Genomic DNA, 12,926 nt, shown 5'->3' with positions numbered 1-12,926 from the left:
ATGCATTCTCTTTGTCCTGAGAAACTGATTGATTTGTAATCTTCAACAAAATTATAATCTAAAATCAGGAATGTATGTTATTTTAAGCATTTGTACACAGTAAAGAAAATACGATGCCATTTTAAAAGGGCGTAATATTGAAAATTTTGTTTTCGAAAAGATCGGAAAATTTCACGAATGTTTCATATTTTAACATTGAATATCGGACCATTAGTTGCTGAGATATCGACATTAGAAAATGGTGGGTTGTTTTGGTAAAACTTAGAAAACATCAATTTTCCTGTTTTTGAACCTTTGCATGGCAATATGGGCCAACTAAGGGTCGTATCAACAAAGTTCAAAAATGCAAAATATAGAGAATTTTCTCAGCTTTCCAAAAAAAAATTCTTCAAAAGTGGGCAAACATGTGCACTAATTTAAAAAAAATGAAAAACTGCGACTATTTGCAAAAAAGTCACCTAAAAATGGATTTAACTTGAAAACGGTGCACTTTATCAAAATTTCACTAAAGTACTTTTTGATTGCAAATTTGATTTTACATAGATAATCGAAGTTGAAAATTTTTTGCGACGAATATTTCGATTTTTTGAAAAAAATAATATTTATTCAAAAATTCATAACTCGGTCAAAGATTTTTTGCACAATCTGGAAATTTCTGAAAAGTTGGCATTTGATGTCCTCTAAAACCTATCAAAGAATAAAAAAAAAATAATGTTTTTTTGCAAATCAAGTTTTAGTGACAAAAAGTTAAATAAAAAATCACCAAATTTTTTTTTACCGTGTATCATTTTTTTCCAGTGTAGTCCGTACCCATACCTACAACTTTGCCGAAGACACCAAATCGATGAAAAAAATCCTTCAAAGGATACAGATTTTTGAATTTTCACCTATCATTTTTGTATGGACAGCTGCCAAATTTGTATGGAAAGTTATAAGGACAAACTAATGATGCAAAATGGCTTCTTTGGGCATACCGAAGGCACCAAAAAAGTTTCAGTCGGATTAAAAAATACATAAAATAAAATTGAAGAAAAAAGACCGATTTCTAAAATTTTGGGTGGTAAGTTTGACTTATTTTAGAAATTTTAGGAAATTTTTGAACTTTAATTTTTGTTTGAGCCATCAGTACCTACAAATTTTCCGAAGACACCAAGTCGATCAGGAAATTACTATTTTCGAATATTTACGTATCATTTTTGTATGGACCGCTGCACGAAATTGTATGAACCAATGACGACAAAGTTTGAGCAAAATTAAAAAAAAACAAATAAATTCACTACTGTAATTCAGATAGAATTGATCACGTTGTTTAAAGACGAGCCTTAACACTTTGGAACTTTAAGGAATTAATTTTGATGAAGAAGAAACATTTTCAAATGGGAATCAAACCCAGATCCATTCGCTAGTATTCATCCACAACTACTCCCTGGAAAATTATGAAGCAAAAAAGCTTAATTTGGGAAAATATGATATGATTTGCTTTCAAGTTGCAAATGTAACGCACTTAAAATGTTTTATTTTAATGTAAATCCACTATTTTTAAAAATAACACCTTAAATTTAAAAAAAAAAATTTTTCTATTCTATGCCATATTTCAAAAACCAACATTCAGAATGATTGAGCACCCTTCAAATTTTTGAATTATGGAAAGCAAATTGTTCCACGCAAATCCACCAGGAAATTATTGTCCCCTCTTGATAATAGGGCAAAACAGAAAAAAAAGTTTTCCCATTGTCGACGCGTCTAATATATGCTAAAGGTATTCTGGTGGCGGGGTTTGAAGCCAAAACTTTTCGTTTCCGATTCCACGTGGGAGTTGCTTCCTCCTCCCAGATCCAGCCACCACCTTGCTACAGTCTCTTGGAGAAGACTGACAGCCCTCCAAAGTGTGAAGCCCCCAAAGTACGGCAAGACGGTACTGTGTCCCACTGCTGGCGAAACTTTGTCGTACCGGGTCGGTAGATTATCGATTTTGTATTGCCAGCCACACGGTGCTTCCCTTAATCGCGACCACCACCGCCGGAGGATTTAGCAAAATTATCACGAAACGGCAGAGTCTGGTTTTGCGCTTGGGGCCTGGTTTGCACGAGATGGGCAATTTGCTTTCGAAGCACTTCCGGTGTTGCTAAATATTTGTTCTGGAGCGGTTGTGTTGTTAATTAATTGTAAACAGGATGATTGTGTACGATTGCAAATGGCAATATTGACTTTGAAAAGAATAACAAATGATGTCAACGGCTTTTCTTTGGGCAAACTATCAGAACAAATATTTACTTTAACAATTGCTACAATTTCTACAGAGAAAAAACACTTGACTATAAAAAGCTGGTTAATCCAAGCACTAGAAACTTATAACAATTCTTAGCGGTGGTAAATTGCAATCGTTAATCATGTTTAAAAACGAAAGCGAGAAAAAGCTATGATGAAATTAAAACATACACTTTGCACTTCTTTCTGGTTTGAAAAATGGCAGACCACCCCTCCAGCACGAGAGTGGACGGAAATAGAAGAAAAGCCAGCGAAGAAAACAAACATGAATCATTTGACTTTTTAATTTTGTCGTGTTTTACCATTGCTATGGATTGCAGTCAGGGGTGAATATTGCTTTGAAATTGTCAATGGAGTCGCGTCGTAATTTGATTACTTATCGCCACCAAAAACAGCAGTACACTTTCCGACACTTTTTGAGTTGATCAAACAGACGAATGCCAATTTGAAGTTAGGAAAAACATTTTAATTTAACCATCTACAACACAACCCCGCCTCTAGACGGACTTCTATCTAAAAAATCGCCGAAAATTAATTTTTCAACCAATTTATGATCTTTAAAAAGCATCGGAAAGAAGAACTCTTGAATCTTTAGAAAAAATTTGGGTTGAAAGTTAGACTTGTTTTATGTGACTTTGCCAATGTTAAAAAAAACATGTTTTTAGGGGTCAACTTCAATTGATCATCACTCTAAAATGCACCAGTGCTGAAATAATAAAGTTTTACAACGAGTTGAATACAATATTATTTTTGCCATTCCTGAAAACACTCTTAATTGTATTTTTGTTTGTGGACAGTTTGTTTTGTTATTTTAATGTTATTTTTCGCAAGATTATTGTCAAACTCTAAAACAAAACTGAAAAAATACTATTCAATACAAGTGCTTAATAATAGTTTATGCAACAAGTTGCAAAAAGAAGATTTTTTCAACATGAGTTGTAAATCCAACGAGGTTTACCGAGTCGGATAAATACGACGAGTGCTGAAAAAAACAAGTTTTGCAACGAGTTGCTTACAACATTCTTTTTTCAATTCCGAAAAACGCTTCTTGAATGGAATTTTATGTCAAACATTCATGTGTTTAGTAAATTCACCCTTTTAAAACAACAAAAAAATATTGAGAAATGTTCCTTTTAGATACTAGTGCTGAAAAGTTCAACTTTTCAGCACCCATATCAGTGCTGAAAATTAGTACTTTTCAGCACTGGTGTGGAAAGGTATTAATTTTCCATTCAGTTATTTTTGGTAGGGAAAAGTAGGCCGTTTCGTTTCTACAGAAGAACAGGAAAAGTTGTCAGTTTCACTGCGGAATTGCAAAACGTAATTTTTGCAATTCCGTCGTGAAACTAATTACTTTTCCTGTCATTCTTGAACGACGAAACAGCCTACTTTTCTGTTCCAAAAATAACAGAATTTTCAAACAAATGCTGAAAAGTTCTACTGAAATGGATGCTGAAAAGTTGAACTTTTCAGCACTTGTTTCGAAAAGTTATACTTTTCAACATTTTTTTGAATTAAACGATTCATTGACTCAATGCATGGACATTCATCCTATAATTCTGTTCAAAGGGTGTTTTCGGAATTGCAAAAAACGTTGTATGGAACTCGTTGCAAAACTTGATTTTTTCATCACACGTCGTATTTATCCAACTCGGTGAACCTCGTTGGATAAATGTACGACTCGTGCTGAAAAAAATCCTCTTTTCGCAACTTGTTGCATAAACTACTATTTCAATACTATTTTTTGGCGATGAAAGAAAGGTCTTTTTGTTGTTCGAGAATTAAAGAAAAATAAGCAGTCCCATGACTTGCGAAAACTACTTCAGCATTTTATTTATTTCAAGTTTTTGACTCCGTTTTATAACGTTTTTTTTTTTTGTTATATAGATCAAATAGGGTAATTTGAGGGATTTTACAAATTATTAATTTTTCCTATCTGTTGCCCAGATTGGAAAAAATACCAAACGCTTTAGAAAAAAATCATGGATTCATCGATTTAAAAAAAATAACGTTTAATGCAGTTATACTTTTTGCTTCAAAATTTAGAAATTTATTTTTCTACGTTTCTATTGAAATCTTAAACAAGCGTTTAGAAAGAACAATTGAGTCCTAAAATTAAGCTTAAATTGGGGATATTCTTGTTCACAACAATAAAGCTTATTATTCTGGGTACAATGACCCTTTGTACGATAGCAAAGTATTTAAAACAGATTTTTAGATGAATTTAAACAAAAATACTTCTCGGCCCTTCTTGGCAGAAAGCATCCTACTTGACAGCTCGTTCCAAGGGGACCATAGTTGGTCCACCGTAAAATGTTGTCTTGACAATATTTTTGTTTGCGTAAAAATGATAAAACGTTCTTAAAAATGGTAAATGATTGCGTTTTTTACCGTTATAAATAAAAAAAATGACACAGCACTTTAGGACCCTATTCCGGAGAATTTTGGGGAAAATGCGTAAAAGAATGTTAAAAGCTGAAACTATTTTGTGAATTCCGTGACAATGAGTAACTACAGTGGACTCTCTCCAGGTAATACAGAATGATGTGACATTTCTATGATTCTAAACAGTTGTTAAGTTTGCTAAATTTTTGGCAGAGTTATTAACTTTGTAGTTAAAATAGCCCAAATTAAAGATATTTTTAACAAATCATTAGCCAGGACAAAAATCAACCTAAAGTTTGTTGGATGTGCCTTTAACAGTCTCTCCGTGCAAGTGATGCTTTTCTCTGGAACTCTTCCGCAATAAAACTTTACGTCCTGCGCAGTGGATCAATCCCGCACCAACTTAGCTCGTTATATTAAACCCGCCAGTTCATCCCATCCTAAAAATGTGTGTTTTTGAGCGTGTGCAAGTGCTGCTCATTTATGCAAATTTAATATTTCGTTTTTCTTTCGCATGGCGGCTTCGAGCTCAGTGGTCCGGAATGGATGTCAGAAGTCAGGGGCAGGGCAGGTTCGGAAGTGCCCGGGTGCTGTTCTCTCTATGAATGTGATGATGGGACACGACATGTCTGGGCGACTGGCTGGGGTGAGTGAGCTATGCGAAGTTATGTGGGATGGGACCTAACCGCGTTTCGGTTACAAGCGGTATAAGATTCGCGGAAAAAAGGAACACGCTGCGCTGGAAGTGGATCATGACCACGGCAGAATTGGTCCTGCGGCTAAACTGGAGATTCTTTCTGAAGCAGTGGTTTCTGGAGGGATGGAAATTCCAGGATAACAATAATTTGAATAATTTGTGTGAAAATATTTTTTTTTTTTTTTATATGTGATAAACAGTATTTTTTCATGAAAATTACTACAATGTCAGACCAAATAGCAACTTCAGACGGAAAAGAAACCATATGCCTTCTCGTGGTACGCCACATATGCCACCAGGTCTGTCTTTTTGCCAGACAGAGCATGGTTTATAGCATACGTGCTGCTAGCCGTTGTAACAAAGAACTGCAGACAGTGTCGGAGTAGTAGTTCCGTTTCAATAATTCTAACACTCAGCAGCAACATAAGAGTGGTTCAAAGTTGGCATCATAAATAACGTGGATTAGAAAAAATCTCGAACATCTTTAGCCAAATAATTTTTTTCACAAAAGGTCAAATAAATTGAAAAACAGAATTCAGAAAAGCTAAAGTTTCAAAAGTTATAAACTTGCCGTTGATTATATAAATAAAAAAATATTTTGTAAAACTTACAAAGTTTAGAGAATTCGGTCAACCTGCTGAACTCCTGTCAACTCCACTGATAACATTTTTATCCACCTTTTCGCTACCAATGGCAATTTTGACCGTTGTGTAGATGTTATTCTAGCTGCTAAATTGTAACCTTGGAAACCCGGCTGACGAGAGGTAGAAATAGGTGTACATAAAGTTGCAAGTTATGCTAGGGTCTACGGTTTTCCGGTAGGTAAGCACAAAATTGTTCTGTGCGGTTTCATCTACAGACGTTTGATGTGGATTGCTATGCCGGTGAGCCGGCATTCAGCTTTCCAACCCGCTCACGGAGAGGTAAGTGTGTTCGTTGAAAATTTGGCTAAGAGACATTGGCTGACAGTTTTTGTAGAACCTATTAACACTGGATGGTTACAAAAAAAATCCAGGCATAAATTACAAAAACCAAATTGACTGTTTTTTAATTCCAACATACTGACGTAAGTCTAAATCAAGCGTATCTATCGAAGAGCAAACTTGATACAATTAAATAACTCCGTCGAAATTCACTCGCCAACGAGCCATGTCAATGTTTGCCCACATACTAATTTAATTTTGGCAGAAAATCTCCTCGGAAGTCCGGCCCGCAGGTAATCCTCTTGAATGATGTTTTCTTTTCGTACCTTTCTCTTCCTCTCCCCAAAAAGGTTCGGCAATCAAAACCGGAAGTGAGCACTCACCCACACAGCAAACCCCAGGGCCGCAGCCATGGCCCGCATCGCCGAGGACAGTGACTTTGACGCGCTGAAGCGCCTGGTGGACGACCACGACGGTTGGACCCTGGAGCTGGCCAAGTCGGACACGCAAGTGTACACGCGGCCCGTCCCCGGATGCAACTTCAACATGGTGAAAATACACACCGAGTTCGGGGACGTGACGGCGGACACGCTGTTCGACGTGCTGCACGACCCCGACTACCGGAAGGTGTGGGACTCGCACATGCTGGCCAGCCACGAGATCGGGGTCCTGAACGTGAACAACGACGTCGGGTACTACGCGAGTGAGTATGCTGTATGGCTTGTGGGTAGATTGATTCGTGTGTTGGTGGAGATAATCAGTGGAGCGGAAATAGCTGCGCTATTTTCGAACAAAAAATAGGAGTTGACGTTTACGCTTTATTTACAGTACCTCATTTACTTCCTGGTTTGTCAATGGAACAAGTACACAGCAAAAAATTGTGTCTGACATTAAAGATGTACCCCTTCCCAGATGTAATATTACCATGATTTTTTTTCTGTGTATTGGCTCATTGACGCGAGATAGAAATATTCAAAATTCAATGTTTGTTCAACCAATTCAACATGTGGGAATATTTTAAAATCTGCTTTTAAAAACCATTATACATCATTAACATTTCCATGAGGAAGAAGGGGGCGGTGTTGGCGATTGTCCACGCTCCATACCAAAACGAAGTCCAAAATTTCCAAAAAAGAAGTGTTCGCGTGGTTTATGAATGGCCCCATACATGTCTCCCTCCATACATTTTTTGGGAAATCTTGATGACTAAAAAGAAAAAAAAAATTGCATCTGGGAAGGGGTACATCTTTTATGTCAGAAAAAATAAGTAATTTTAACTCTGAAAATATGTAATTTCACCACTTTTCTGGTGTAATGTCTGGTGTATTCTTGAAATCAGGAGGAAATCCAGTTTTTTCCGTGAAAACTTAACACGTAGCCTTATGTGTGGGACAAACTTCAAATGCGTTTTTCTCAGCTTGCTGTTTTTGCATATGGGACATTTATTCAAAAAATCATAATTTATTCAAAAATTCATTAATCCGGTTGTCCCGCCCGTGTGGATCAATCGGACCGCGCACTGGACTCACAATCCAGAGGTTGCTGGTTCGAATCCCGCGGCGGGCGCTCTAAAATTCTTTGTGTAAATATGGGTATTCGGCGCCGTCGCTTCGTGCCATACTTTCATACACTTAGGAGCCCAGGGCGGCGAAGTCCTTGTAGTTAAAAAGGAAGACACTAGTGGTTGGTACTAGGGTAATTCTCTACCAACTCACACGAAATCGGGAAAAGTTGCCCCGACCCCTCTTCGATTTGCGTGAAACTTTGTCCTAAGGGGTAACTTTTGTCCCTGATCACGAATCCGAGGTCCGTTTTTTGATATCTCGTGACGGAGGGGCGGTACCCCTTCTATTTTTGAACATGCGAAAAAGAGGTGTTTTCAATAATTTGCAGCCTAAAACGGTGATGAGATAGAAATTTGGTGTCAAAGGGACTTTTATGTAAAATTAGACGCCCGATTTGATGGTGTACTCAGAATTCCGAAAAAACGTATTTTTCATCGAAAAAAACACTAAAAAAGTTTTAAAAATTCTCCCATTTTCCGTTACTCGACTGTAAATTTTTTTGGAACATATCATTTTATGGGAAATTTAATGTACTTTTCGAATCTACATTGACCCAGAAGGGTCATTTTTTCATTTAGAACAAAATTTTTCATTTTATAATTTTGTGTTTTTTCTGACTTTGCAGGGTTATTTTTTAGAGTGTAACAATGTTCTACAAAGTTGTAGAGAAGACAATTACAAAAATGTTGATATATAGACATAAGGGGTTTGCTTATAAACATCACGAGTTATCGCGATTTTACGAAAAAAAGTTTTGAAAAAGTTACTTTTTGCGTTTCTCTTTGTTTCGTCGTCCGTGTCTGTCGCGGGTGACCATGAACGGCCATGATCGATGACGACCAACTTTTTCAAAACTTTTTTTCGTGAAATCGCGATAACTCGTGATGTTTATAAGCAAACCCCTTATGTCTATATATCAAATTTTTTGTAATTGTCTGCTCTACAACTTTGTAGAACATTGTTACACTCTAAAAAATAACCCTGCAAAGTTAGAAAAAACACGAAATTATAAAATGAAAAATTTTGTTCTAAATGAAAAAATGACCCTTATGGGTCAATGTAGATTCGAAAAGTTCATTAAATTTCCCATAAAATGACATGTTCCAAAAAATTTTACAGTCGAGTAACGGAAAATGGGAGAATTTTTAAAACCTATTTAGTGTTTTTTTCGATGAAAAATACGTTTTTTCGGAATTCTGAGTACGCCATCAAATCGGGCGTCTAATTTTACATAAAAGTCCCTTTGACACCAAATTTCTATCTCATCACCGTTTCAGGCTGCAAATTATTGAAAAACACCTCTTTTTTCGCATGTTCAAAAATGGAAGGGGTCGTACCGCCCCTCCGTCACGAGATATCAAAAAACGGACCTCGGATTCGTGTTCAGGGACAAAAGTTACCCCTTAGGACAAAGTTTCACGCAAATCGAAGAGGGGTCGGGGCAACTGCTGTGTGAGTTGGCGGAGAATTACCCACTAGCAATGGTGGCCGACAGCTATAAAGTCAACTTCGTTTCGTTTTTCATTAATCCGGTACCAGAGGACTGGAAAACCCCACTTTTCACAACATTTTAACATTAAGAGGCTGTATCTCAACAACCAGGTGTCCGATCAACAAAGTTTATAAAAGAAAATTGAAGTTTCCAATCCCGAGTTTTTCGCAAGGGATCTTTTTCCTCCATTAAATATGTTTAAATTGAATGAACTATTTTGGAAACTTATAACCGAAAAATGCCTATAACTTGAAAACAATGCAGTTTATCATCCATAAACCACGTGGACACCTTAGGGGGTTGGCGATTGTCCACGCTCCATATAAAAAAGATTTTATTTGCATGGAAACTGTCCACGATGGGAGGGGGGGGGGTTAGATCTCCAAAAAAAGTGTCCACGTGGTTTATGGACGGTCCCTAAAAGTGAAAAGCCATTTTGAATTGCAAATTTAATTTTGCTTTTAAATTTTTGTTTTTTTTATAGTTTTTTTCATGATCATAATATATTCAAAAAGTAATAACTCCGGTACCCTAATTGCGCCGTACTTAAACTCAAGAATATGATGGAACAACGTAAATCACAAATCCGCTTTTTACCCAAATGTATTCTGTTCAATGCAATAATGTAAAACAATTTGAAGTAAATAAAATAAATGTGATCAGTTAATAATGAAACGACAAATACAACAAAGATGAAGAGCATTAAGCCATACCACTTAGCATGTATAAGAAATGTAATGATTAGAAGAAAGTTCAATAAAGACATATTTAATTTAAAAAAAAACAAATCCGCTAAACAAATTTCAAGATGGTTCAGGTGGTGAAAATCTTTTATCAATTGTCCACGAAGGGAGGGGGGGGGGGGGTTGAGAATTTCAAAAAAGTGTCCACGTGGTTTGTAGATGGTCCCTTAACTGCGTATTTAATTGTTTGTGTACAGAACGCCGATTTTTTTGATCTTTTTACTGGTCTACACATTATTTTATAGTTATAGAAATGAAAAAAATAAATTTTGTTTAAGATTTGTACAAGATTTCTTGTGTTGCTTGTGTTTACCTACGCTAACAACCAAAATTGTTTACTCTGGCTTACTGTCTTAGTCTAACAGATTTTGCTGACAGCTCTATTTTGGATTTTTGTTCGGACTAAGCGAGGGATAGGACACAAGTCCCTCTTGACGCAAAAGATGCCTTTGTTAGTCCCCTAAAACGTACTAAAAACATTAAAATAAAATAGTTTTTAGTAATTAAAAAGCGAATAAAAATATCGAGAAATTTTTGTTTCGTTCATTTTTTTCTGAAACGTCATTATCATAACTTACAACCCACTGAGAATATTGGCTCGAACCTCGACTCGATTCAGGCTCGATCTCGAGCCAGATCGACTCGAGGCTCGAGCCAAAATTCTCAGTGGGAAGTCTGGAGTTTTTTTTTTTTTTGAAATGGTCCAATAAACCAAATTTTCAGTTTTTGCTTTTTGGGTGTTTTTTAATACCCCTGCCTCAAGGCGGTTTCAAAAACACCCAAAAAGCAAAAACTGGAAGTTTGGTTTATTGGACCTTTTCAAAAAAAAACTCCAGAAGTGAACAGAACAAACCAAATCGATCCTAAAATTCCTTTCCAAGATACAAGAATACAAAATTTAAAATATAAAAAAAAAATTAGAAATTCTAGAGAATTACTCAGAATTCAAATGTACTCTTTTTTGACACTGGATTTTTAGATAAAATACATCAGAATAGAAATAGCAGTTTTTCATTGTAACACAAAACTGAACCCAAAATTGGACCATTCTAGTATACGCTGAAATCATCACACTCCTCAACCATACGTTGGTTTATTAGGAGTGACAGACGTGGACGTCAATAAGTCGGAAACATTTACCCTTTCCCATCACCGGTCGAATGCCTCCTTAATCAGGCCAGTTGATCAGCTTTAGCACACCTTTTCTTCACCACACCGTCTCAGGCAGAGAATCCTAAGAATTCCTCGAAGATTGTGGCCATCGCTGGAAGGGTTATGGCACGGTTCGTACCATCAACACACACACAACGACGATGGTGGCCACCAGTTCCATCAGGGTCAGATCGTCGCCGTTGTGCTGGCCTGTCATAGGCATAATTTTGACCATTCTAAAAAAGTATGTTTCAAAATTTCAGCACAAATGATAAAATAACAGAGGATTTCAACATAATTGAATTGATCCAAAATTGAGGTGCGACGAGATAGCACTATGACAACAATATGATGTTGTTGAAGCATCAATATGGGGAAAATTCCATACAGCGGAAACGAGTGATCATCGTTGACTTCAAAAGGCGTCCCGTTGTGAAGTTTGATTGGATTGGTCGTTCTTTTTTTTTTGCAAGTTGAATCATCATTGATTGAAAGGGACAACGATATAGAAATGTCATGTTCATCTTGTTGAAGTTTTTTCATTCATTCAAAACATATCATTCAAATAATTTGAAGAAACTTTCTCCATTTGATTAAACTTAGATTTGTTTTAACATTCATGGACATGGAATAAAAGTCAGAGCAAATTTAAAACCAGCAACATTGCCCTTTACACATAATACCACCATAATAACATTTAATTTGAGTCCCACTCCCTGAGGGCTTCCATCCCGCGTGCGATATTCCCAGCCACGGGCAACCTTTATCAATAATACCTATATAATCAGTACAACAGTTGGTAGGGACGGCCCTTAGTACATGTCTGAGAAACACAACATTGCGTTTCCAAGGGATGTCGGACACTTTTAAAAATTCATGTGTATTTTCAAAATGATATTTATCCAAAATATTTCTTATTTCGTCTTAAAAATTCTGGAAGATATTTTGTAATCTTTTTTTTTACTTCAAATTTAAACATTTTTTTTCAGTGTAAACATCTGTAAGAAAAGGTACCACTGACTTACGTTTGTTTGCCGTTCGTTCGGTAGATTGTTCATTTGTTTGCCCCTCTCTGTCCCGGGGTTCGAGATCTCCCGGATTATCCTGCGGAAAATACGATGCCTGGATGGAAGAGCGGAAAACCGTTCGTTCCCGGGTGGTGGGGCTGCGCGTGTTTGTAAGCCCTTTCAATCCGGCGACCAAATGGCAACCCTGAAGTTTCCCAGGAGACACTTGAGATTTGTTTTGTTTTCTGGTTTGTTCGTTACATTCCATTGATTGGATTTTTAAGCGCGCAGCTTGTTCTTCAAGCTAACGAAGCGTATTTTAAACGTTTATTATTTTGCTGTGCCAAAAGCTTTTCTTATGAAAAGAAAAACACAAAAGAGAAATATTTACACAAATTACGAACCCCTCCCTATAAAAAAGGGTACAACTGCATAATTCATTACTCGCCCAGAGCTTATCGCACGAAGCGTTTTTTCGCCAAAAGTTGTGGGTGGTTGGGAGACCATCGTTCTTATCTGCTTTCTTTTGCGACCACCACCACCCACGCGGGAAAACCTCTTCGAAATTTGACCAAAGTCGCCGCCTTTGGTCAGTGTTTTGGCGCGGTTATGAAAGGGTTTCACGGGGGATGTTTGGTGGTGTTGAAAGCACTCCCCAGGGGGAACTGGGCTTCATAAATTTCCCTCCCCCCGA

The 12,926-nt window shown here is 36.8% G+C and overlaps 2 protein-coding genes across 4 annotated transcripts in view; one reads left to right on the top strand and one right to left on the bottom strand.

Moving 5' to 3' along the window:
* Nucleotides 1-12,926, bottom strand: part of LOC6050527 (phosphoglucomutase-2) — a 142,153-nt gene that overhangs the window by 41,108 nt on the left and 88,119 nt on the right. The window lies entirely within an intron of this gene.
* LOC6041639 (START domain-containing protein 10) overlaps nucleotides 1-12,926 on the top strand; it is a 43,459-nt gene that overhangs the window by 4,707 nt on the left and 25,826 nt on the right. For all 3 annotated transcript variants that reach the window (XM_038257863.1, XM_038257865.1, XM_038257864.1), the window contains exon 2: nucleotides 6,624-6,976. In XM_038257863.1, coding sequence (XP_038113791.1) covers nucleotides 6,685-6,976 — 292 coding nt within the window. In that variant the 5' untranslated portion in view covers nucleotides 6,624-6,684. The remainder of the gene's footprint in view (nucleotides 1-6,623; nucleotides 6,977-12,926) is intronic.

This window comes from Culex quinquefasciatus, chromosome 2 (genome assembly GCF_015732765.1).
Source record: "Culex quinquefasciatus strain JHB chromosome 2, VPISU_Cqui_1.0_pri_paternal, whole genome shotgun sequence".
NCBI lineage: Eukaryota > Metazoa > Arthropoda > Insecta > Diptera > Culicidae > Culex > Culex quinquefasciatus.
The sequence above is the reverse complement of the archived record's forward strand: the minus strand, read 5'-3'. Positions and strand labels throughout refer to the sequence as shown.